At 44.4% G+C, this 27,298-nt stretch overlaps 1 protein-coding gene across 1 annotated transcript in view; it reads left to right on the forward strand.

Moving 5' to 3' along the window:
- CNN3 (calponin 3) overlaps nt 1-27,298 on the forward strand; it is a 159,939-nt gene that overhangs the window by 110,074 nt on the left and 22,567 nt on the right. The window contains exon 4 of the mRNA XM_086957363.1: nt 10,547-10,684. Within this exon, the coding sequence (XP_086813489.1) occupies nt 10,547-10,684 (138 nt within the window). The remainder of the gene's footprint in view (nt 1-10,546; nt 10,685-27,298) is intronic.

The raw sequence follows: 27,298 nt of genomic DNA on the forward strand, positions 1-27,298 counted from the left end.
GGGCGAGTGGGCTTAGAAGTAACTTTACTGCCGCTTAGGATGGGTGTGCTGAGAGAAGGATCAATTGTTCGTTCTTTCCTGTGTTCGATGGACTTGGGGTTCACAAGGTTAGTAGAGAGGGTAGGACGAGAGGGAAGGGCAGTATTTACAGGTGATGGTAGAATCCTTTGTACTATTTGTTCAACATCAGACAACCTATTTCCCAGATCCTGAATTTTTGAGAGCAAAAACAACCATATACATACATAGACTTTACCTCCTAGCAAGTACTTGCTTTGCTCACTATTTTACATATCAAAAGTACACCATCACCATACATTCATTCTTTATCTCATAGTCACGTTTTATACAGGAAGCAATTGATTTAGTTGTAGCACTGCTGCAAGATTTCAAAAAAATGTTTTAGTCGACTCTAAGAGTCCAAACTATTGGCTATGCTAATGTTTGTTTTCAATTGGCGCTTGATAGGGTACATAAGACCCCCCTCCATCGTAAAGGTGGGAAATCTGACTCTATACGTGTTTCCTCTTCTCCCCCGCCTCATCTCCAACACGCTCTTGGCACAACTACTGCAATTTAGCTCCTTCCCCTGCTCTCCTTGATGACTGTAGCCCCTTGCACCTTCCTCTCTTCCGTCATCCTAGCAGAAGTGGTACTTGTTTCCTGCAGCGTTACTCTTCGTTCCCACAGTGATTTCACCTTCTTCCAGCTCCCTGCCTTCAATGTCTTGCTGCCACTTTCTTTCACAAACCCCCTCCCCCGAACTACAACACCATGGAACACCAACCATCTCGCATCTATTAAGCACCACAGCCACTCTACCACCTCAACTACCTTGAACAGTTACCATAACCAGCAACCGCACAGTCTCACACAAACTCCACTTAACCATGCTTCGCTTTCCTGCCTCTTCCTCCTTTCCTTCTCCTCTCTTTAAGACTCCTCCCACCTCATCCCTCTTAATACCCTTCAGATTCTGTTTCCACACCCAAAATTCATTCTACTTCCTCTCCTCACACCCTCTCCCTTTTCCTCATTTGCCATATTTTTTGCATATCCTTTACACTTTAATCTTACTGGTCTATTGCTCATCACTCCCCCACTCTTCCTTTCCCCTAAAAACTAACAGTTGCTCACTTCCTTCTCCCTCGATCCTTCTTCCTTTTACCACCTCCTATTCGCCATGCATCATTGTCCTTTTCAATCGCATCCTGCCCTATTCGCACCTCTCCATCCTCCTCTCGCCATTCTCAAACTTCCCCGTTTTTACCTCTCCATGCCCTTTCCTCCTTACCTTGTTCCATCTCTCTCATTCGCTCCCTCAAGTACCCAATTCTCCACACCAAGGTTCCCATGCTTCTTCCACCCTCAACCTACTCTGCGAAGAAACTGGAACAAAATCACCATCGACCAGATCTCCACATCGCTTCTTCAAAACCCCCCTGCCTATACGTCGAACCCTAACCAAGCAGCCATTAACCTCACACAATGGCTAACCAACAGCGCCGACAACCTAGCACCCCTGAAAAAACGTCAAATCAAGCTAGGCAGCAAAAACGCCCCCTGGTTCAACGATGACCTTAAGAATTCCAAGAAACTCTATCGCTCCCTTGAGAGAGCCTGGAAAAAAGACCCAAACACTAGCACCAGGGACGCCTTCAAAAATGCCACCCCTTTACACCACCAACTGATCCGGACTGCCAAGAAATCCGCATTCAAAGACAGACTAGACCACAATGCCCACAACAGCAAGGAACTATTCAACATTGTCAAAAAGTTTACCAACCCCACCGCCAACTCCAACAACATCACTCCCTCTCAAATCCTTTGCGATTTTGTCGTGGAAGAATGAAGCTAGGGAGTCGCAAACATCCACAACAGCTTCGACAACCAATCCGGAGACCAACCCACCCAACCTACTTCTAAACATAAACCCCCTTTGAACATCCTTTACCACTGGAACCCAATCTCCACTGAGGACAGCATTCGCCTGATGAACTCCATCCACTCTGGATCCCCCACAGACCCATGTCCCCACCACATCTTCAACAAAGCTGACTCCATCATAGCACCCCACCTCCGAGACGTCATCAACTGCTCCATCAACTCCGCCACCTTCCCGGAAAGCTGGAAACACGCGGAACTCAGCGCCCTTTGAAAAAACCCACAGCAGACCCCACCGATCTCAAAAACTACCGCCCCATCTCGCTCCTACCTTTCCCGGCCAAAGTCCTCGAGAAAGCCGTCAACAACCAGCTCGCCGCCTTCCTCTAAACCCACAAATCCCTCGACTTCTCACAGTCCGGCTTCCGAGCCAAACACAGTACTTAGACCGCACTCATCGCAGCAACAGATGACATTCGAACACTACTGGACAATGGAGACAGTCGCCCTCATCCTCCTCGACCTCTCCGCAGCCTTCGACACAGTCTGCCACAGCACCCTTATACAACGCCTCAACAACATCGGAATCCAAGGGAAAGCACTGGACTGGATCACCTCGTTCCTGGCCGGAAGAACTCGGAGAGTCCGCCTCCCACCGTTTAAGTCAGAAGCCACTGAAGTCATCTGCGGCGTGCCACAAGGATCTTCACTCAGCCCCACTCTCTTCAACGTATACATGAGCCCCCTCGCGACCATCGCACGCCAACACAACCTCAACATCATCTCCTACACTGATGACACTCAACTGATCCTCTCACTCACCAAAGACCCTAACACCGCCAAAAACAACCTACATGAAGGAATAAAAGAAGTAGCTGAGTGGATGAATCACAGCCGTCTTAAACTAAATTCAGACAAAACAGAAGTCCTCATCTTAGGTACTTCCCCCTCCGCCTGGGACGACATTTGGTGGCCAGCGGCCCTTGGAAAAACACGCACCCCAACGGACCACGCACGGAACCTGGGCGTCATCCTGGACTCCTCCCTCTCGATGACCAGACAAGTCAACGTCGTTTCATCATCATGCTTCAACATTCTTCGCATGCTCAAAAAAACATTTCGCTGGATCCCCACCGAAACTAGGAAAACGGTCACCCACGCATTGGTTAAAAGCCGCCTGGACTAAGGAAACACCCTATACGCCGGTACCACCGCAAAACTTCATCCAAAACGCTGCAGCAAGACTCATACTAGACATCCCGCGCAAAAACCACATTTCCAGTCACCTGAAAGACCTCCACTGGCTCCCTGTCAATAAGAGGATAACGTTTCATCTCCTCACCCATGCACACAAAGCACTCTATGAACTTGGACCCGAATGCCTCAACACGTGACTTTCCTTCTACACCCCCTCCCGCCAACTACGCTCTTCCAACCAAGCCCTCGCCGCTGTTCCACGCATCAACAAAACCACCATGGGAGGAAGATCCTTCTCCTACCTAGCGGCTAAAACCTGGAACTCCCTTCCCATTCACCTCCGCCTTACTCAAAACCACCTAGCCTTCAGAAAGCAACTTAAAACCTGGATATTCGACAAGTAATTCACCACCCCTCCTCAAGCGCCTTGAGACCCTCTGGGTATGTAGTGCGCTATATAAATTATTTGACTTGACTTGACTTCCTCTATCCTCTACACATTCCTTGCTCTCCTCCTTTCTCTCCCCTCTCTCCAGTGTTTATTTTCCTCGCCATAACCTACCACAGATCACCTTTGTGGCTTCCTCAATTTTGTAGGCTAAAAGTGTAATGAAAATATTTAAACCCAACATGAGAAGCTATGTTTCCATGTCCAGCATCACTTGCATGGGCACTTTCTCCTTACATTCATTCCAGTTTGGACAGGTTTGTGTAGGGAGCATTTCATGAATAAACACACTTGAATCAACAAGTCACGGTCTTGTTCATATTTCAGAAAGGAGAACCAGGCTTATGAGTACATCTGCACTGTTAAGCTGGACCTAATGTAGAAAATAGTCAAAAAAATATGACTGGGGCAACATACTGTAGGTCTGTTTCCCCCATGAAGCTAAAATGTTTTGAAACCTATTTCAATGGGGCTCATAACGGCTTATGAAAATGCCAATATTTTTACATTAGCCCCATACCAAATATTCTAATTCACTTTTACCTGTAAAGTTAAGAAAAATTCCTTATAGTGAATGTACATTTTGGAGAACCTTTGTAAAAGATACTCTTTTTACTGTTTGGGTTGTTTGGATGTACTTGTTTGTGATTCTTTTGCAGTTGTGCTAATTTGTGGTCATTTTTGAGGTGGTAAATGAAGGAAACGTACCCGTTCTGCAGAGTCAACCCAGATTTATCGACTTTTACTGTACCCTTTATTCTGCTGGCTGTAGAACTCTGTGCACTTTTCCCCTGCTAACCAGCAGTAAAGGGCCTGTACCTCTCCTTTTAACATGGTGAAATTGGCATACCCCTGGTTGGCATATTTAACTTACCTGTAAGTTACTAGTATATGGTGCAAATGGTAAATGTCACTAGTGGACTACAGCATTCATTGTGCCATCCACCACAATGATAGTGGCAGCATGACTGCAGGCCCACTATTTGTTGCCTGACTGTTGCAGTTTTATACTGCATATTCGAGTTGTCAAAATAACCCCTTTTGACAGGTCAAAATCTTCCTTTTAAATATTTTAGTCTTCAGTAAGTGGTTCTTATTTCCATTAAAGCAGGGTGTATGGTATATTGCCCATAAGACAGTGTGCTTTGGTATTTCAATGTAGGACGTTTATGAATTTACTGTTAAACGTCCTTGCAGTGACAAAGCCCCAAACGCTATTTTCACTCTGTCTGTTCCATAAGAAAACGTTGGGTTACGTAACATTTAATAATGCTAATTTTGGTTAGGAAACAGCTAGTGTCATTTTGGTGATTAACTGGCAATTCAAACATTTGTTTTGGGATTTTTTGTGTGCATTTTGACCTTTAATGTTTTGGGACTGCATAAATACTTAACACATTGCTTCTAAACTAATCTGGTCTGCTCTGTGCCTTTGATACCAGGGGTTGGAGCTCAGTTTTTCATTTATTCATAAATCGTTATTTGTTTATTAAAATTATCATAGGAGTACAAAGTGAAAGCCAGTATCTGGTTCATAGTTAATAAATAGCAGACAATATTACTCATAATACTATAGACACAAGATCAGTAAGTCGGGTCTCGATCTCCTGGACACCAAAACTGCTCACAAGATGGATAAAACAGTAACAACTTAATTGGTGGGAAGCGTCTGAAGATATATCAAAGCTGGCCTAACTTGGTTAAAATTCAATGATTTCAGCATTGTTATTAAAAATCCCTCCCTCCCTCCCTCAGCCAGCAAAAGTAAGAGCAAAACACTATAAAATTCAGCGTGTCCTGTGGAGGTTTATATTCTAAGTCGCAGGGTACCCTTTTCTCAGTCCGTGCCCACCCACATGGAGATGCCAAGAGATGATGCAGTTGGTTGAACCTAAACCTGGACAATAAAAACCTATCCTGCTATGAGTAAACTGTAACAAGATATGCTCTATTCCCTGAACGTTTAACAGTATGAAACTCCAAACTGATGTTTTCTGAGCTCTAAACACTCTCTCCAGACGAGCCTTCTAAAACAACCTTTTAACACACCCTAGCTCATGCATGGAGAGGGAAGAGCGGTACTCCAAATATTGGGCCTACATATGAGAGTAAAAGCTTCCTTAACTTGGGTTATCCAGGTTATTCTGTGTGCCCGGTCAAGAGTCAAACAGTGCGCAAGGATCAATCAGTTTCTCTTCAGCTCAGCTCTACTCCAGATCTCAGTCCAGCACAGAAGCAGGCTTAGGGATATCCAGTCCGACACTTGTGCAAGCCCAAGCTCCACCTCCATGGAAAAAGCTGGAATAGAGTGTGGAGCCTTTTGAATCTTGCATAGAAAGCTATTCTTATCCATTTGAATCTGATCCACCTTGGCATACTCCCATACATTGCTGCCATATTGAAGCTGTGAAATATATTTGGCATGATTAATTTTTAAAATGTCCCTGGGCACACTAGAGCCCAACCTGTGTGTGAAACTAAACACTGGCCCATGGTTTAAACAAACTCTGATCTTTTTGCCTCAACCAATGGTTTAAAACACCCAAGTAAGGATACACCATGACTTTACCCAGGGTAGAAGTAGCAACCTTAACACCTTGGCTGCTAGGCGTTTTCCCCCCCCGGTGCTGGGATCTCAGATTTACCATTGTTCATGACGAGCTCAGCTCGTCATCAGCACAGCTCAACTGTGCATCATGACGAGCTGAGCTCGTCATGAGCATCGAAAGGGAGGTCTTGCTACTTGTTGATTTAGGACCCACAACTATCATGATTGACTTCGAGAAATCGACCATCAAATCTAGGTTCTCCATAAAAGACACATACCTGGCCAAGAATAAATTCAACAGTTGTGCGGTTCAGGCCATAAGGACTGAGTCACCTGCACATAAAGAAAGGTAGGGGATCTATCACCAACCTTGGGGCACTCTGCCGAAGCAGATAATAGTGCTGACTCTAGCCCATTCACATACAAAGCAAACAAAAAAAAGGAGCAAGTATGCATCCTTGACGAATGCCAAAGCTTGTCTGGATTGAGCGAGTACAGGCGGTGCTCTGAGAGAAACTAGTCAACAGGAGATGATGGACGGAACTCTGAACATTTTCAGAGAGACTCGCCCAGTCACAGATCTGGGTTGAATCCATCATCGCTCTGTAGCTCACTCCCCGACCCCAGTTCAGACCCAGCTATATGCAAATCAATCTTGACCCTGTGCCTTACAGGAACAGTCCAGCCCAAACCCAGCCCAAACTACCAAGCCAGGTTTTCCCATGACCAAAAACCAGCATCCTGGGACAGGTTTCGGGGTCACACCCCTCATCAACCAGGCTATCTTGAACCCAGTGGCAAAGTGAGCGAGGGATCCTGGTCTGGGCATACCCTGCCAACTTGGGGCAGACAAGCAAACACAAGGAGATGGTGGAATCCATCATCTTTCTTTTGCTCACTTCACCTCAGATCAGGCCAAGCTATATGCAAATCAGTCTTGACCCTGTGCCTTGTGGGAATAGTCCAGCCCGAACTGCCAAGCCAGGAATTCCCTGGGCTGGAAAAAACATCCTGGGACCGGTTTTGGGGTAACCCAGTCCATCAATTGTGGTGTTTTTGCTAGTGGCTAAAAGAGCCACAATGCTAGAATCCACCCCATCTCGCTGGGCAAAGCCCAGAGTTTCACTCTGTTTACCCTGTCGAATGCAGACATCTGGTCCATAAATAATGCAAGTATTCAGACCCAGCCGCCATATATTTATTAATGATTAAATGAAGGTTCAAGCATTGGTCTGAGGTGGACCTCCCCGCCCTAAAACCATATTAAACATCGCTCAGAATGTGTTCTTCTGCCCAATCGTCCAGCCTATTTAAAATCACTCTCCCCAGAACCTTGACTGTTGTGTCCAATAGCGATATTGGTCGATATAAACTTGTGGGTTGTCTTGGTCCCCCCTTTTTAAAAAAAAAATTGAAAGTCACAGCAGTAGAGCAGGACGGTAACATCCTCTCCCGGGCAGCTGCATTCAGGATCTGGGTTAAGAGTGGAGCAGAGACCTCTATATTCGCTTTAAACCGATTTGGCGGAATACTTTTAGGACCGGAGGCCTTATTACTTGTCAGGGCAAGAATGCAATGTCTAACTTTATCAAAGGTAAAGACCACAGGGTTACCGGCTTCAATTAATCCAGGAGGAATGTTATCTTCCCCTGGCTATAAACACCTTCTAAATGACCAACCCACTACTGTTCTGAAATGTGATGGCATAAGAGCAGGTCAGAGCCCTCAGCAAAGCAAGGCCTGTTGACCACTTTCCAGAGAGCATTCCACCCCCCTCCTTCACAAGCTTGGCAAAGCAGCACCCTGGCTAGTTCCTGCAGATTAGGTTTTCAGGTAATTTGAGCCTGTTTATACCCCCCTGCAGTATTTAACTAATTGCCTATCCCTCGGTGACTACTTCAGGCCACCTTCAGGTGACTTATTGTCTCGATCAGTCCCTATCATACCATATAGGGTTTTCCAAAACCTGACTGCTAGAAACTGTAAGTCATTAGTTTAAGAACCTGAGGCTATGCCTTTAAAAGCTACCAAGATCTCCCTACCCCCTGCATCACTGCCAAGACCAATTTTGATCTGTGGAGAGCAAATTGCAAAGAGGGAAGCTTGGAGGCACTGGGGGTCCAACTGAGACCATTTTGGCCTTCTCCCCTGGTCAACCACTGAGAGCCTTGTTAGAGCCCCCCCCCCCCCCCCCCCCCCCTTGCTGTGGTTGAGGGTCCTTAGCAACATCCACAGTTAAAGGATTGTGGTCACTAAAAGGGCTAAAAATTATGTTAAAATGGGAGATCAACCAGTATAATGTGGCCGAAACAAATCTAAAATCAAATGACCTACAACCACTCCGCTTAAAGATCAGACAGATTGCAGGATTCAAAGAGTTCACTAGTTTATCCATAGTAAAGACCAAGTTATGAGAATCTAGGATCTCCTTGAGCTCCCGGCCTTCATGTGAATGTACAAAGTGTAACCCTTCTCTCAGCAGACAACTACAATTTAAGGCGTCACCATCTTGAAGGCGGTGGGGGGTTACATAAACAACAATTAAAATCACCGGCAAGAAAGAATAAATCTTGCCCATCACCCTTACCTGAGATAGAACTCAAGGCACGGTCCAGGTGAGAAACACCACAGGGCCCAAAACAATTACGCTTGCTATTGTAAAAGTGAATTAACACCAATGATAAACAGCCTGATAGTGATAACCGTACCCACTGCATAGAGTGCATCTGCCAGTAGAGGTCAGAGATATAACCACTCAATTCCACTGTAGCAAACATGATTAATCCTCCTTTGCCCTGCCCGCCATTGAGGGTACAGTGGGTTCAAAGTAAGTACTATATCCCTCAAGAGAAATTATTTTTGATTTCCAGGTTTCTTGGAGACAAATTATATGGGAAGATTTCATTAATTGCACACACCTGGGATGAATAAACTTAGATGATAGACCCTCAATATTCCATAACAACAAGGTGCATCCCTTTATAGATTGAGAAGGTGGCTGCCACGGGGGGGGCACAAAGTTGGGGCACAAAGTTGGGGAGAGTCACATGAATCCAGTCACTCACAGGACTCCAAACTACTCAAGGGTAGAAATCTGTTGGAGAGGGGTAGAGGAGGGGGGCGGTCCTAATACAGGGCACTCATTGACTGATTGGCACAGCCCTAAAAACGAGATGAGAATCTAATGAACGAGCTGAACTCTACAGCATATAAAAAAATCCCAGAGGGAGGGCAACTATCCCTGTTGTGACTAATGTTGGTTGGGGCAGCTGCAAGGAATTCACCCACTTGGCAAGGGTTATTAAAATTGACCATCACGCAGTCGCCCTCCCATGGTTTCCTATCCTTGCCTACCCACTTTACTATGCGGTCCATGATGATGGAGTCCACCAACTCCCTGCTATAAGATAAATGTGAGCTAAGCCAATGCACTACCTTGTCATGGGATGCAGGCTACCCCCCTTATTGCCCAGGGAAACAACTGCCCCCAGAATTACGCTGCCATACCCGGTCCTTGGTACAAAACAGGGATAAGGCCTGCTTCAACAGTAACCGGTTTTGACTCAAACCCTCTCCCTGGGCAGATAGAATAGAGTGGAACCCTGCTCCTGACAATCCCCCCACCTCTGACTCGCCTTGTTCGTAGAGGATAATAACTGTGAGACCCCGTCTTCAATATGGGAAAGCCTCACAAGAATTGGATCAAATGTATTATTTAGCAGTGACTCAAAATCACTGAGAAACATACCCGAGGAAAAATCAAACCCCAGCCCCCCTCTCCCCTCCAACCCCCCCCCCCCCCCCCCGGCTTTCCACAACAGATTGGTTAGTAATGGATCGACAAGCCGGATTAGCCTCAACGGGAGGCTGGGCAGAGGCACACGTTTTCTGTCTCCGCTTGTGCCTCGGGATGATAACCAGGGTGGCCGAGATGATCAACAAATATCCATGGTAAGGATAATTCTATTTAGTGACTTTGAGACTTCACCCTGATGAGGGTTGTGATTGTTCATTGAGGTGGGTAGTTTCCTCACTCCAAATCTAATTTCTTTTGGAAAATTTTTCTTCAAGAATAACAGTCTCTTCTGTCTTCGAGCTCCAAGGTTTAAGTGAAGGGGAGTTTAACTTGGATTTTATTATAGTGTTCTCTATTCTGCATTCTGGTAATTTAAATCGCAACTGTATGAAACCAAAAAGGATGATGCTTTGCCTCTTTCAGATGGTTTTTGTTGGGATCTGTGTTTGCTACATAGGTTCAGCTTATTCTGCAATCAATCTGAACTAAAGTGAACTCCTCACAGCCAGCTTGTTTTGTGGGCATCTATGAAGGCGTTGGTGCTGGTTGTATTGGAGGCTCGTTTACAATCTGTTAAGTTTGTTGAATGTTCTTTAATAGCATTTATAAATTGTTGTTTTTTCACCTAGAAAGATCTGATGTACATTTTGTATTTTATTTTGTATTTCTTTAGCTGGAGAACGTTGGGAATTTCATTCGGGCAATCCAAGAGTACGGAATGAAGCCTCATGATATATTTGAAGCTAATGATCTCTTTGAGAACGGCAACATGACCCAAGTGCAGACCTCTCTAGTGTCCCTGGCAAGTTTGGTATGTACTTAATAATAATTTTACCTTTTGTTTGCCTTTCTCCTGAGGTTGCATAGTGTGTACATTGAGGTAGGATGTACAAGTGTAACCAAATATTTGGCATAACCAGGCCTAGTTTACATCAAGTGATTCAGAGTTTAAATTATTTATTGGAAAGGTAATATATTCAAGGTAGCATGGCGTTTTGAAGAAGTGATGAATATCTGTTATAGTGGGTTTCTACCTATATCATTAAAGAGGCTAAAAAAGTGCCTACACTTGAGTAGCAAGATGGCAGTCGTAAATGAATGTGCCAGATTCCAGGCAAAGCGTCTAATACAGAAACAAAACCCTAAGACTGGCATGAAGAGATTGCATGGTCAAATGGAGGTTTCTCGAGGAGCAACTCTTAAGGTATAATTTTTTTGGGTGTTTCATTCACAGGCATAGTGTCATCTTATGAGATATTCAGTTCTTGGTCCCCTATGTATCCTCCCTCCTGCAAGAAAAGCCTCCTATGGGATTTTGGGGGAGACTTCTACATTTTAGTGTCAAAATATAAAGAGCGGCCATTTGCAGTAGCTTTTTAGGTACTGACTTTTCCCATCTTTTCTACTTCAAGTCCTGAAGCGGATTGATGCCTCTGTATTCTTTCTTGTTAGGTGGTAGCTACTAAGGGCTGCTGAGCTCAGTCTAGATATTATTTGTAAAACAGCCGAAAAGCATCTGCTCAAAAAGCAGCCCTGAGAACCTCCTGGACCGACTATTTTGCTCTTTTTGTTCCCCATGTCCATAAGGATTGTCCCTTATGCAGTCTTTCCAAAGCCTCTCCTAGTAACCAGGGATGTGGAGCCTGTGATTCTCTATGCAATTTAAAAGGGTTTTTGTTTGGGAATACATTTATTTTAAGTCCAGCATTTGGTTGTTGAACTCCATATGGAATCCTAGCTTCTGCTGGAGCCAGTTACCTTTTCATGGGTTGCGGCCTCTGTTATGTAAGGGGGTAGGGGTGGGCCAGGGCTGCTTTTCTCTTGAGGACTTGAAATGGGTGGTGAGTAGTTGTGGATAAGGTTTCATCACCCGTTTTCTCACTGAAAGGTTTTCAAGGTAGTGGCTGGGCCTGCTTTCTTTACTCAATGGACTTAAGCTAGCTTTTATTATCTTGACCTACTTGGGTCTCATCAGTTAGTATATCTTGAGTCCTATGGCACAGTAAGCACGGGACCTACATCGGACGCCACATCTAGGACACAACCTGCAACGACACCAAAGTTATGGATGGATGGAATGCTTGAAATAAGCTCAGCCACTGGCAAGGTTATGCCAAGACGTGTGTCCTGTGCGCGCCATAACTCTGGCAACAAGTTCCACCTGACAGATGAGACACAATCCGGACAAAACTAGACTTGGGTTGCTTGACTTCCTGTTCAGAAAAGATCTAGCTTGGCAGTTCGAACAGGGCTGTTCCTGTTAGAGCACGGTAAAGAGTGATTTGCATATGACTGGGTTGGAACTAAGGTGGCATGGTGGGCAAAAGAAAGATGGAGTGCTAACACTAGCCATTTCTAGTGGTTAGACTTATTGCAAGCATTCCTCCGCTATCATTTTTTGTGTTTGACCATGCTAATCTATTTAACAATACATTGTAGCCCTACAAATGCGTTACAAATGTATGCTGCATAATGTCTGACATTATGAACCAGCAACGTAAGTCCTAGTTGCTTTGGTAAGTTGCATGTCATACATTTTGAATAACAGAAGGGCTGATTCAGCCCATCAGTTTCCCAGAGTTGGTAAATTGAATGCCATTATATTGTGTGATTGTACCATAAAGTATTTAAAGCACTAAACTGCAAAAGTGAGCTGTGCAGAGCTATATAAAAATTAACATGCAACAAGGCTGTTAAGACTATGATGTCTAAGAACTGCACAGTTATTTTGCATCAAGATAAATATGAAACGCACTCTGCCAGGATGATAGGTCTTTGAAATCAGCAGGTACTGCAAAGATATAATATTCCTTGCAACTTCACCAGAGATGAAAAGCTTTTTTTAAAGTGGAATACAGGTTCTTCACGTGCTTGACCCTGGGGTCTGTAATACCATTTAGTTTCCTTGTTTTCAGCAGTCTGTAAACGGCAGAGGTGAGCAAGTAGTGTCTCTCGACTACTACCATCCACCCCGAGAACAAGTAGTCAGTCATTCCTCCCCCCCCCAAATCGGAACAAGTAGTCTGTCCGCCGACCTCTCCCAGCAACGCCCCCACCCCCCCGGGCTCTTACCTGCACCGGGTGGCAAACTTGGGGGGCACCCCGGTTAGCAGTAGATCTAGGCGCACCACTGCTCCGCCGGATGCCTACCTTGTCCAACATTTTCTTTAGAATGCATGTAGGCCAGATCCTTTGTGTAGCTCTTTATTGGTTTAACGTGCCTTCATAGTTGTGTGTGGTAGGAATTTATAGGAGATATTTTAGTACTAAACGTTTCAGTCTATTTTATTTGTGCATGCCTTCATCCAAGTCTTGATCGCTTTGACCTGCCGTAAATGTTGCGGGAGAAAAATGTCAGCAACAGAATGCTTCTCATCCTGCTCAATATGTAGTACAAGATTTGGTGCAAAGGGGGGCATATATGAAGATTGAAGTCTATCCATGAGAGGTCCTCAAAGAGGAGTGCACCAACAAACCAGTCTGCGTGGGTCAGTACTGGCATGACACTGCTCCACCTCCTCCAATAATGCTTTAACCAAGATCTCTTGACTCGGAGTGAATGCTTTGATTTGTTCTGCATTCCGTCCATCAGTTGTCTCTTTTCCTTTCCCACCTCGAGTGAGATGAGTTTCTAAATGGCCACTGTACAAGTAGATTCATCTGGTAACTGGCCCAACACTATCTTAGTCACCTTTCCAGAAAAACCTAGTAACCATAAATTCCAGTCTACTACATTATTTGCTTTCAGTAATACAAGAACTGCAAACACTAGCATTTCTGATGAACAAAACTGGTCATTTTATAATTTATCTTGCTCTGTATGAGATTTTGGGAGAGGATCTCTGCTGGAACTTTTGTCAAATGTACCAACATTAAAACAGCGGTGTCTACTCCATCTGCTCTTTAATTTAAGTGACTTTTCCCATCGATATTGTACATATTCTTTCAGTTTCGATGTCTATTTAGCACACACTCTATTTAAATCACCGGGTTTATCACACATGCACAAATAAATCTACAAGAAGCATCAGAATTGTCTATATTTAGGATTCGATTCCTAAAACAAAGGGTGCAGTGTTCTGGAGAGATCGGATTGAAATCTGGTAATGTTCTCTACACATACACACCCCATACTTAACTTTCTTTGAAACAATGTTAGAAGAAAAGGTGATTTCTTCTTTAATTTAAAAAGTATTGGCAGGATAGCGCTTTCCATTCTGAGCAGCAACAGTGTGGCACTGTTGAGGGAGAAAATGGCAGTCATTACTTTAACATGCTGAGCATGTGAAATTGTTAGGTGCACGTTCCCCTAAGTTTTACAAAAGAATTGGGTAATTCTGAATTTCCTGTCTTGTTTTTAGGTTGAGCCTAGGCAGGGCGCATGCGCTGTCTTCGAGACATGATGTATTCACTATAAGGGCTTCAAGCCTACCCACAAGCTTGTAATTGGCTGGTTCCATGGTCACCCCTTTATCTTGATTTCTATTTGTTTATGGCATGCATTTGGCATGCCTCCTTTAGTGTTTCTCTCCTTGAGAGCAGCGACCAAGTACAATGTCCCTCCACTTGTTAACATTATAGCAGTTTCTGTGGAACTTTTTTGTTTGCAAAGGGATTGAAACGATTGCTTGTATTTCGCTCAGGTTTCTTCTTTTGAAGTTGTATTTCTCTTTCTATAGGGGTACTTTTTTCCATTGCGTTCAGCCCAGTGCGTGTTCTTGGAAAGTCCCTGTTTCATGCTGCTACCTACCCCACCTCACCCCCCACAGCACCCACTGCGAATCACCAGCTTCTTGAGCACATCTGCTCGTGTTCCTTTCTTCTGAAGCTGTGAGGATGTAGGGCCTTCATCGTAGCGCGAGGCAAGGGCACGAGCTGGGCACAGTGCAGACCATGAACTGCAAAGAGCACGAGCTTCGGAAATCACTAGTAAGGGTCAGAGAAACCATGAGGGAGAGAGAGGGATGTCACAATACTAGACACCATCACACAGCCATTGGGGTTTTACTAAAATCAGTCTACAATATGGCCATCGTCCGTTGAGCACAATATTGCACTCACGTTTTTACCAATTATCCCAGTCTCTTCTTGCTACATATGAGAAAATCCATTGTGACATAACTTGCCATTTGGCATTGAGGGATGATGCGGGGGACTGAGGTGTCTGGTTCCCATGACTTCCAAGCTGTTGGAGGGGATTGGGTGATTAGCCATCAACTTCATAAGTTATTCCTTGTGTATTTATTTACAGCTGTTCGGCTTGTTGTTAAATACACAGATCGCCCAAGGTGCGTTACGCAGTTTGAATGGAATTAAGAACTCCTATAGGAAAGGATTTTCTTTTTAAAAAGTAATCTAATTTCTTTAGTTACTAAGAATTTGTGTATTATTTTTGTCAAAGTAACGTTTAATGAAATCAATGTTGGCGTTTAGCTTTAAGAAATTGAAAGCTTCCGTAGTAACATGTCTCTTTCAAATGTGCGTTCTGTTTCCACCCATCCCTTGTTCATTTGCGACTCCGCTACTGCACCCCCTCTAGCAGGAGTAGTGAGTGGGCGGGTTAGCTAGGGTTTTGGAAGTTGTGTTGCTGGAGTGTCCTTGAACATGCTGGATAACAGCTCCTGCAGCTGTGCAGTAGCATGGGCTAACAAACAGGAAGATTCCGAAGTACGGCACATCAACGCTGAAGGTGACACTAGGTGACAAATGACTTCACTCTCATGTGTACTTCTCCGCCCTTCGTTCTGTATTCTTCTCTCACCCGGCACCAATGCGCTCTGTGTTCTTCACGCGTGCTTCCCCCCACTCCCAATGTTGCTTTCTGCCACGTGCAATACTTTCCCTTCCACTCCCCCACTCGTTTTCCATTCATTCCTCTGATACCCCAACCACCGTACACCCTTCTAGTGAAAAACAACACCCTGCGACCTAAGTGTTTACTTAAATCTCGCCAGTTTTGCAGGTGGAATCTTTCTGGATTCACTATGCTGTGCATTATTCCGCGGGACCCAACCACTAGACCGCGGAATAATGCACAGCATAGTGAAGCCAGAAAGATCTTCAAGCTGCAAAACTACACCAACAGGTAGGAAACTATTCGTTTTGCAGCGTTAATCTTTCTGGATTCACTATGCTGTGCATTATTCCGCGGTCTAGTGGTTGGGTCCCGGGGAATAATGCACAGCATAGTGAATCCAGAAAGATCTTCAAGCTGCAAAACTACACCGACGGGTAAGAAACTATTCGTTCCTGTTTGCTGCTTATAAAATCGTACAAGCAGTGTATACAGCAATAACCATATAACATCACGTTTATTTTATTACTTGTTGCGTTATTCCCACACCCCACAACATGGAGGCATTTGTTACCCTGTCTGCTTCTGCACATTTTATCTAAGGGACTTACGACTTTCTGGCATCATCGAGTTACCCCTCTTATCCACGCGCAACAGTATTTCACATCTGCACAACAGATGGCCTCGGCTGCAGACCTAATTCAGAGGAAAATTTTTTACTTATAACAATTTGAAAAGCCACATATTACCAGTGAAATAAACTCAAGTTAAAAGCTGTTGCCGTTTACTTAACTGTCGACTCAGCTGAAAGTAATCCAGTAGTGGCTTGTGGCATCCCTGCATGATTTGCTCGTTTGAAATTTTGCCTGTAAGAATTGCAAAAAACTAGGTTTATAATTCGAAGGCTCTGATAATTTTAGCTGAATCTTTTAAACATTTCCTCACATTCTCCTGCAGTGGCCAGGACCGAAAGGCACTGTTCTCTTGCTGTTAGACCTTATATAACTTAGATTAGTGCGTTTTATATTCAGTCAGTCAATTTATCTTTATTCGATTATTAAAAATCATAAAAGAATGAGCATAAATACATAGGAATTCATCAGAGCACAAATTCATACATAAGTTTACAAATAATCAACATATTTAAAAAAAACATTTTAAAATCACAATATACAAACGAAATATATAAAAAATTCTCAAAAGTATTAAAAAGAGACCCTCCAAGGAACAAAGAATTAAATTTGAGGATGGGAGACATTATTTATTTATTTTATTTATTTATTTATGGGATTTTTTGTGCGCAACTAATACCCTAAGGTGTCTAGGTGCAGCGAAATACTCCAGATTCCAGCACAGATCAGCACGTTCTTATTGATTAAAAAGCCAGGTCTTCAGTAATTTACGAAAATTAATAAGGGTGGGAGCGGTTTTAATGTGCAAGGGGAGTGAATTCCAGAGCACCGGCGTAGCTACCAAGAATCGCCTGTCACCCCAGGTGGCCGTTCTTGTGCGGGGGACAGTCAAAAGATAGCTAGCTGCTGATCTTAGATTCTTTTTGGGGGTATACACCTGAAAAGCCTCTTTTAGAAACTTTGGTCCTGTCTGATGAATGGCCTTATAGGCTATACAAAGAGCCTTAAATTTGATCCTGCTCTCAACCCTTAACCAATGAAGGTGGCGTATGGCTGCAGAAGTGGGATGTCGCCTAGGGATGTTAAGCAGGATCCGTGCTGCCATGTTTTGGACAGACTGAAGCTTGTTTAGGATGTATTTATGTGTGCCAAGAAAAAGAGCATTTCCATAATCTAATTTTGAAAATACTAGTGTGGTGACTAACGTTTTTCCTGCAGATACTGGTAAGTACGGCAGGAGTTTTTTTATTTTCTTCAGTACAAAGAAAGCAGCCGAGACCACCTTATTAACATGGCATCCAAAAGTTAACTTATTATCAAAAATCACTCCCAGATTCCTGACCTTGGTGGCTGGCACCGGAGGCGGACCCATCTGACTAGGCCACCATATGTGAGACCATTCTGGAGAAATTGTGCCAAAAGTCATGACCTCCGTTTTCTCCGCATTAAGTTTCAGGCAGTTACTGTGCATCCATGATTGTACATCCAGTAACCCCTCCTGAAACCTAGCTGCTACCACGGGGCCATTCTTGTGCACCGCCAACACAAGCTGGGTATCATCAGCATAGGTGGTTAGGCGCATCCCATGGGATTTGATGACCCTCGCCAAGTCCGAAACATAAATGTTGAAAAGAGTAGGACTTAGCGAGGATCCTTGAGGAACCCCACAAGGCAGTTCAGTGGTGGGCGAGTAATAATTGCCCAGCTTTACTGCCTGTCTACGGTTGGCTAAAAAGGAGGCTATGAGATCTTTGGCCAGATGATTGATCCCAAAGGTTGAGACACGTTCGACCAAGATGGTGTGGTCGACCGTGTCGAAGGCCGCCGACAGGTCTAGTAGAATAAGAACTGCAGCTCCTCCTGAGTCCATAATCTCTCTAATTTCGTCTGAGGCTTTTATTAATGCTGTCTCCGTTCCGTGTTCCCTCCGGAACCCGAACTGAGTATCATCTAAGAGTTTATGATGTTCAATAAACTCCGAAAGCTGTTTATTCATAGTTGCCTCTATGATTTTGGACGTAAAAGGGAGACGGGCAATAGGCCTGTAGTTAGATGAAATAGTGGGGTCTAAAGAAGGTTTTTTGATTAAAGGTTTAACAATGGCCTTCTTCCAGCTTGCTGGGTAGACACCAGATGTAAATATGGAATTACATATTTCAGTTAGCGGCTGTGTGATAACGTTCTGTAATTTATTCATTGTTGTAGGTGGGCAAGGGTCAAGTGGGAAACCTGATTTGATCTTACAGATCAGCGCACTGATCTGAGCTTCAGTAGCTGGCTGAAACTTATCAAAAGAGGGATTATTGGGCATTGGATAAATAACGGGTGTAGCATCAGCTTTTCATGCCTGTTCATCAGAAAAAGTGGAATAGATGTCCGTCACCTTGGTTTTGAAGAAAGTGGCCAGTGAATCACATAGTTCCTGCGAGTTTTCACTTATAGGTCCCTTTGGACTAGAAAGAGAATTCACAACCTAAAAGAGCATCCTGGCTGAGTTGTGTGCTTGTTCAATTTGGCCAGTGTAGAAAAGATTCTTTTGTGTGTTGATGGTTTTTTTGTAGATTGCTAGAGCGCTCTTATAATCCTGCTTAGCCGAAGGACTGTAATGTTTCCTCCAGCGTCTTTCAAGATTTCTACAATACTGACGTTGGAGGCGCAGTTCCTCTGTGTACCATTGAGCAGATGGCGTAGCTCTATTGGGGCGATAATATTTTTCCGGCGCAACTTGGTTAGCTGCCTTTACAATCCATTCCTGAAAATTTGTGGACATAGTCTCAATATCACCTGTGTTTTCTGAGATAGATGACATCAGGAAATTAATAAAGTGCGGCATATCTGCCTTATTCCAAGTCCGTACCCCCACTGGCGGGCAGACTTTATTCTGGGAAAGTTTGAGTGGTGACAGTTTGATCCTAAAAATTATAGCTTGGTGGTCAGTCCATATCAAAGGAAGTATTAATGATGTCTCAATTTTGGGGTCGTTAGTAAATACACCATCCAGTGTATGCCCAGCGTTGTGCGTAGGGCCCCTCACTAACTGCTGCAGTCCTATTGCCTGCATGTCAGCGATAAGTTGGACTGTATCATGGTTATCCATGTTTTCAAGCGGGAAATTAAAGTCCCCAAGAATCGTATAGTATGGTGAACCTATTACTGATTCCGTGATATCTGTAAGGTCTGCTAAAAATTTGGTACGTGTTCCTGGAGGTCTGTACACAAGTATCCCTTTAAAAGCTTGTTTCTGGGTAAGATTATTCAATGGTCAGTAAGGTGCCTAACTCTAGTACGGTTCTTATTTATCCGAGCTTCAGCAACTAAAAAGCTAGCCACGTGAAAGGCTACTTTTGCATTAGGAAGGAGTTGCAAAAACATTAGGGCTGGTTTGACCTGAGTAAAACCTTGATTACGCAGGATTGGGAACAGATATTTTTTTCTAATATCAATGTAATGTTCACAAAACATAATGAGATGTATTGTGTCCTGAATAGAAAAGTGGTTGCAGTCACATGGTTCAGCATCAACAGGTCTACTCCAAGTTTTATAATTGCCTAAGATAAGATGGATCTGATCAAAACGAAATCTCGTTAAAAGGAAACGATGGTATGGTTTAGTTACCAAGTAAAGGTATGGTTCCATTCCTGGGCCAGATTTCAGCATACAATGTTTCCTTACCGTGGGTTTACTTAACTCTATAGCTTCCCTCTCCAGAACATACAACTCAGTCAAAGTATTTTTTACTGTTTTAAGATCAATTTGAGTGATTAAGTCTGGGGAAGAAAAAAGCTCCGGACGACCGGCAAGAGTCAACTGAGTTTGTACAAATTTTATCCACGGAATATATAAGGCTCTATCCAGGGCTAAACAATCTTTTAAGATAATGTGATTTAATGTAAGCTCCTGGTTGAGCCAAGTTTTCATCCATCCGATAACAGGGGCTAGTTTTAAAGAGTCCATTATATAGCCCAAACCAAGCTCTGCGTGTAGTACGTAAGAGGGAGTCGATTGGGGGACTGAAAGCAGAGATCTCAGAAATTTATTTTCTACTTTCTGAATTTTGGTGTGACTAGTATACCCCCAGATTACAGAGCCATACTGGGCAATGGACACACATTTTGCTTTGTAAACTTTGATGATGCTTTCCATGGGACGGGCACCTAATTTCTTAGCAAAACCAAGCAACCCTGCTGCCGCTCTAGCAACAGCGTTGCTTTTAACGGAGTGCTGGGGGCACCATGTGCCCTTTTCATCAAAGGTCACACCTAAATATGGAAAAGATGGGACTCTCCTAACCTCTTTCCCTGTGCAAAAGAATGTTTTAGTCTTTCTTTTCCTACCTGCTGCTCCTGCAATCATCACATGGGATTTCTCTGTGTTAGTTTTCATGTCCAATGAGGTCATGAAATCTCCAAAGGATGAGAGGAGTTTATTCAAGGCCACTCCGGAGCGTGCTAGTAGGACTGCATCGTCCGCATGCAGGAGGACGGGTAACTTTGTCTCGCCTGCACGTGGAATGTCGATGTGAGATGCAGCCATGACTTTCTCCAGGTCATTTATATAAAGAGTGAAGAGGAGGGGGGCAAGGATACATCCTTGCCTAACCCCCCTCTCCGAGTTAAAATGGCAAGTGCATCTTCCTTCCCTGGTCACTCTGACCGAAGTCTTGAGCTCCCTGTGTAGTTCCGCTAAGTAGTTGACCAAAGGGGGGTCAATGCCCATGGCCAAAAGGATCCTCCACAGCTTACCCCTGTTGACCAGGTCAAAAGCTGAAGAGAGGTCCATAAAGGCCATGTACAGGGAGCCCCCCTTGGCGACTACATATTTGTTTAAAATTAGTTCCAGATTTAGGCATTGGTCTATGGTACCCCTTTTTGCTCTGAAACCATATTGTGCATTTGATAAAATGCCTTTCCCGTCTATGAGCTGGGTCAGTCTTCCTAGAAGGACTCTCCCCAAAATTTTAACGCTTGAGTCTATAAGGGAAATTGGCCTATAACAGGCCGGATCTGTCCTTTGTCCTTTTTTAAAAATAGGTACTATGGTAGACTTTGCCCAACTACTAGGAAAAATGAGGTCCCTAGTAACGTTAAAAATATTCGTAAGAATCTTGGTACTAAATTCTGGGGCACTTTTGAAAAAGTCTGCAGGGACCCCATCAGGCCCTGGTGCCTTTTTACAGAGTGTATCATTAATCGCTTTCTTAACCTCCTCAGGGGTAAAGGGAGCGATTGTAGTCGTTGTTGATTGCGAAGGTGACATCTCGCAATCTGAGGGGGTATCAGGGTGGCTATAGATATTACTAAAGTGTGTCACCCATTGATCGTCTGGTACAATACAGTCTGCTCTCTGGTTATCTTTTCCAGCGAAATATGGGTGATTTATGATTGCCCAAAATTTAGCACTATCTCGCTGTATTTCGGGTAATAATAAATCGTTCCAGGCATCATTTTTTATCTCAAATTTCCTAAGCCTGATAGCATGATTGTATTGCTTCCTCAGCAAAGCTATCTGTGCTTTATCTCTTGGTTTGTTTTTTAAAGCCTTTAAGAGAATTGAGTGAGCCTTGGAGCAGTTTGAATCGAACCATCTGGGGCCTCTGGTCCTGTTTGCCTTTGTCTTTACAGTTAGGTCTAAGTTAACCTTTCGGCAGATGGCATCAAAGCCTCAATCAAGTTAGGTCCAGGGTTCTTATCCAGACAAATTGCAACCTCCCCTCTACTTTTGCCAGGGTTTCCTGTAGAAAAGGCGATAGGGGTCACTTGGTCCCATTTTAGTCTTCGATTCTGGTCTTTTAGGACTAAATCTATTGCACATAAAGTATCAGCCTTTCTTTTTCCCAAGACTCCTTGAGATATAATCTCTAAAATCATGGGATTGTGATCGCTAAAAGCTGTAGTTTCTACCTTGTAATAAATAGCTTCAGGTAGAAGACTAGAAGATAAAAAAATATAATCTATGATTGTGCCCGTGTTATTGCCTAAGTATGTCGGTAACCTCGGGCCTATAGGACAACAGGATGACTCATACAGGTTAAAAGTAGCTAGAAGCAATTCCAACATCTGTCCACGTGATGTGTGTTCAAAATGAGGTGGAGAGGAATAAAGAAAGAAATCCTCTTGTTCCACATGGCAATCCACTTGACAAGGATGAATGTTGAAGTCTCCCATGAGGATCACCTCGTACCCATTGGAACTATTCTCACTGTGGGTAGACAGGAATTCTTCTAGAGTTGCCAAATGCTCGTTGAGAGTTTGACTGACAGGCGAATTATAAAAGTTAACTAATACTATGGGAGAGGAATTTGGCATGGATAGTTCCACCGCTAAGCAGTTAGTTGAATTAGATTTAATGTGTCTTGGCTTTCCTTGAAGATCTAATGAAATATATATAGCCAAGCCCCCCTTTGCCCTGCCTGCTTTACTTGGGTCTGCGGGTACAGAAAAATGGAAAAACCATCCAGAACCAAGCTGTCAGATGTTTCCCATGTTTCTTGGAAAGCAAGAACATCGTAGGAGCTAATTATGTTCAGCCAGTTCTTGTCATTTAATTTGGCTCTAAGACCAGCGATGTTCCAACTCATAATTTTGCAAATACTGGCTCTTGCAGAACTCTGTACTATTGAACTAGGAGCAGGCAAAGGGCCATCCCCTCTGCTATCTTGTATTGGGGAGAGTCAATCGTTTTGATCCATAAAGGATAATGGAGCATAACGGTTGAACAATTGGAGGGGTTGTACAACCGGGTTAAACTGTACTGGATAACGGTGGTAAGCTGCTATATTTTGCCTAGAATCCTGATCCCATCTAAAATTCGAATCCCAGTTACTATCCCACCCCGGGGCTGGGGTTCTTGGATAAGTAACGTTCTGCTGCTCACCATAAAAGAACTTTAAGGTCAAGGGGACAACAGTACCCCGTCTACGTTGGGGGGGAAAGATATTGGCAAGGATATTGGGAAGGACATCATTTGTTGAGAAACTCACTGCCACACAGTCCCCTTTGAATTTTTTTGGTCGATTTCCCAGCCAGGGGACCCTGGTTACTGACTTGATGACACTAGCCAGGTGACGCTTTCCCCCTGGTGCAAACCGTGTATTACTGGTCAGCCAGTGTAGGGCCTTACTACTAAGGGACGTAGGGCTTTCTACTGTTCCCTCTTCCAGCGGAGGCACATTTGCTAAGACTAAGACCACAGGTGTAGCTTCTACTAAGAATTGTAGAGGGTCTGATGAGTGAATTTGTGCTGAGGGGATGTTTACCTGGGGGGTTATGTCTGTAGGAATGTTAACTGACAAGGGGCCCTCGCTGTTATCAATAAGTGTTGGTGGTTGAGATGGTAAAATCTCCCCTGGTAATAGATTTACTGCATTTTCAGTTACGACATCTCCAACAACATTTCCCCCTATATTATCGCTTAGGTGTGTAACTAGCGTGGTTATATTTTCTATCCCACCAGCAACCACAGTGTGAAGTCCACTCAACTTCTTGACTTCTGCTTGCAACTTATCAATTTTTGATATTAAAGGTTTGATGATTGTATTCATTTTTATCTCGAGGAAATCTGTGATTTTTTCATAAAAAGCATCCTCTAGAGATAGTTTTGGTGTATCATCATCATGGCTAATCACTTGCTTAGCTTTTGGGGTAGTAACTCTCTTCCGTTTTGCACCTGAGCGTAGCCCTACCCTCTTTGGTGGATTTTTAGTACAATGTCGTCTTGGCCTAGGTCCGAGTTTTGAGGGGGACTGCTCGTCCGTTGATGCACAAATCTGTTTTTCTAATTCAAGTTCAGTGTCCATGTCTATATTACCCTCAGCCTCCTCATGTAATCCCTCAAGTGCTGGGGTAACATTAATAGATATGTCAATAGAACCTTGGGAAATGGGGCCGCTGGAAATCTCCACACAGTGATCTTCATGCGAGATAATGTCATCAGTCAAAGTAGATGTAGGAGATGACAAACATCTCATATCAGGGGATAGGCTCAGTCCCAAGGACTCTCTTCTCTGCATGTTTATTTTTTTGACAGTTTGCACCAAGTAGTTATTAATGGTGTTGGACTGAACTTCCTCCGGTTTCTTAGGCATAGTATACGATTTTCATACAAGGCCAGTGTTTAGACAATAAATGGGAACTGGAGAGTAAGTCTTACTTGTCAGATGACTGCAGCAAAAAATTTCGGCAGCGTTTCTGGCCCAGCCCAGCCTCTTCCTGCCGATGAGGGCCATAGAGGGCCCGCCCTTTGCCCGGGCTTCGCCCCGGGCGTCCCGCGACGCGGGGGTGTCCCCTCTCTTATGGGGCCGTGGGCGCTCTCTGAGCGCGTCGGTGTAGGCGCCGCCGCGAGGCCTGCCGGGTGTTGTGGTTCCCGGAGCGGCGGCGCTGTTCCTTCAAGCAGAGTGACTCTCTGCGGTGGCGGCTTCTTCTCCTGTGTGCCCCTGGCGCTGGCGCTGTCGGCGTTGAAAAGGTAAGTTTTTCGCGTCTCCCCCGCTCTGCCGGGGTGTCCCCTCTCTTATGGGGCCGTGGGCGCTCTCTGAGCGCGTCGGTGTAGGCGCCGCCGCGAGGCCTGCCGGGTGTTGTGGTTCCCGGAGCGGTGGCGCTGTTCCTTCAAAGAGTGACTCTCGGCGGTGGCGGCTTCTTCTCCTGTGTGCCCCTGGCGCTGGCGCTGTCGGCGTTGAAAAGGTAAGTTTTTCGCGTCTCCCCCGCTCTGCCGGGGTGTCCCCTCTCTTATGGGGCCGTGCGTGCTCTCTGAGCGCGTCGGTGTAGGCGCCGCCGCGAGGCCTGCCGGGTGTTGTGGTTCCCGGAGCGGCGGCGCTGTTCCTTCAAGCAGAGTGACTCTCGGCGGTGGCGGCTTCTTCTCCTGTGTGCCCCTGGCGCTGGCGCTGTCGGCGTTGAAAAGGTAAGTTTTTCGCGTCATTTTAAATATAAATATTACACATGACCTATCGCAAATTGAAAATAAAGACATTTATGTTATTCCAAATGTCCTTACCAGTTTGCACTCTGCATTTGTGCAATCGGGCCCCTCACATTAGGGCAGTCTCCAGCATGGAGCTCACACCACAGAGGTTTCAGCCCTTACAGGTCAACAGTTCATTGGAAAGCTTGATTTAAGGGAGCTACCTCGCTTCGGTGTCTGAATCTCTACCTACTGGAATGCCGGCAGTACACTTCTAGTGTCTGGGGAAACTGTCCTTGTCCTTCATCTTGTCATATCAATTCATGCGTGCGTCTAAGCCACTCCCAATGTTGCTTTCTGACACGTGCAATGCTTCTGCTCCCTCACTAGTTTCCCATTACCTCCTCTGATGCCCCAACCACCTTACACCGTCATACCCAAGAGACACATTTGCACGAAGAGAATGGGCCCTGACAAAGCCAATCAGGATCTCTGTTTTGATGATGATAATATGCATTTTGAGCTTGGTGTAGCCGCAGGGGATAATTACTCCTGTGCAACTGGTATCATGCTCACCGCATGCACAAAAAACTCTTTAAATAGTGTTGTGAGCTAAGTGCAGACAGACTGTAAACAATGCATTGTTCATAGGGCGCTCTTAGTGCGGTCCGGCATAGGCCACACACTGAAATAGAGCACCCTGACACACGCAAACTGTAAAAATACAATAAACAGTGTGTAGGTATTGTATAGCTCTTCAATCTCTGGTACCACAGCTCCCATGATAATGTGATGCGTGGTTGCACACTTATAAGGTCCAGTAGGTGAGACCTATTGGCTACACCAATGCTTGTTTTCATCTGCAGTGCTATTACTTGCTGCTCATTCAATCTGAAACTCATCCATTGTTCTTCCCTAACTCCTATAACAGTCTTTGTAGTTAAAAACACCTAGGATCTCAAATACAAATCTTGAGTGGGGCTAACATTTTAGGCAAATTCGCTAGCGTCATTTGGCCCAATATCTGTAGAAATGTTAGTTGTACATACTTTTCTCATTTTTTTGCTGTATTGCATTGCCTAATTGAATGATATTACCCAGGAACAATCTGAAGGTCTAACGTTCATTTTTATGAAATGCAACAGTATTCATTAGACCTGACGGGCGCCTACGCGCCATGTGATCTTTGCACCAGTGCACACTTACAAAGATCCACTGTGTGCTTTGTGACGCCAGGGGTACGTCCAAGGCTTCCTGAACTCTAATATCTTTTGTCCATTCATGATCAGCACCGGCCATCCCCTGGAGCTACTGTTTTGGTAAACAATGAACATAGTGATTGGCTGGAAATATGGGAAAATTGATTACATTTGGCTTTCCGAGTTTCATCAGTTTGTTTTTCTGCCTATAAGGGCAATGACATGGATTCCTAACCATTGCACTGTGGGAATTTTTATGTACAAAACTGACAACCTGGACGGATTGTTGTGATTACTACACATTTTTACTAGGTAGGGGGTGGGCTGGTGATGTGTAGGTAATTTAAGTAATGACCTCCCTTAAAGTGTGTGTTTGTGGAGATGGTTTGTTGCCTTTGTAGCTGGGAGAAGTGAGAGGTGACTGACCACCAAAAAGCACCTGTTCATATTTCCAGTAAATGGGCAGCTATGGTTTTATTCCACTGCCATGATTATTAATTCCGGTTGCCGGGAACAGTTCAAACTATAGTAATATGGCAAGATATTTTTAACAAGGGTGTGGTCAGGAGTTTTCAGATGGTTTGTTTCAGTAAAAATATTACTGCCCTAGTTCAACACTGTGTGTGTTGAGGAAACTCCTGCAGCACCTGTTAGGATCCACATCTTCAGAAACTTTGTGGGTGGGAGAAAATGCCAAGGTTCTAGACTTAATTGCAATGACTTTGAGAAAGCAATCGGACTAGTGTGAACTTAAGTTTTGTGATAATTAACGTTAAAATTAGCCAATCTTAATCTACGGCCCCCCTCCTCCGCTACTCTTTCCCCTCCTCCCCCTCCCCCCTGGGTCTTCAGTAGACCATCAGTTGCTTAAATGTGATATGTTTTCTCCAATGAGTTGGTATTTGTGT

Source organism: Lissotriton vulgaris, chromosome 1_1 (genome assembly GCF_964263255.1).
Source record: "Lissotriton vulgaris chromosome 1_1, aLisVul1.2, whole genome shotgun sequence".
Classification (NCBI taxonomy): domain Eukaryota; kingdom Metazoa; phylum Chordata; class Amphibia; order Caudata; family Salamandridae; genus Lissotriton; species Lissotriton vulgaris.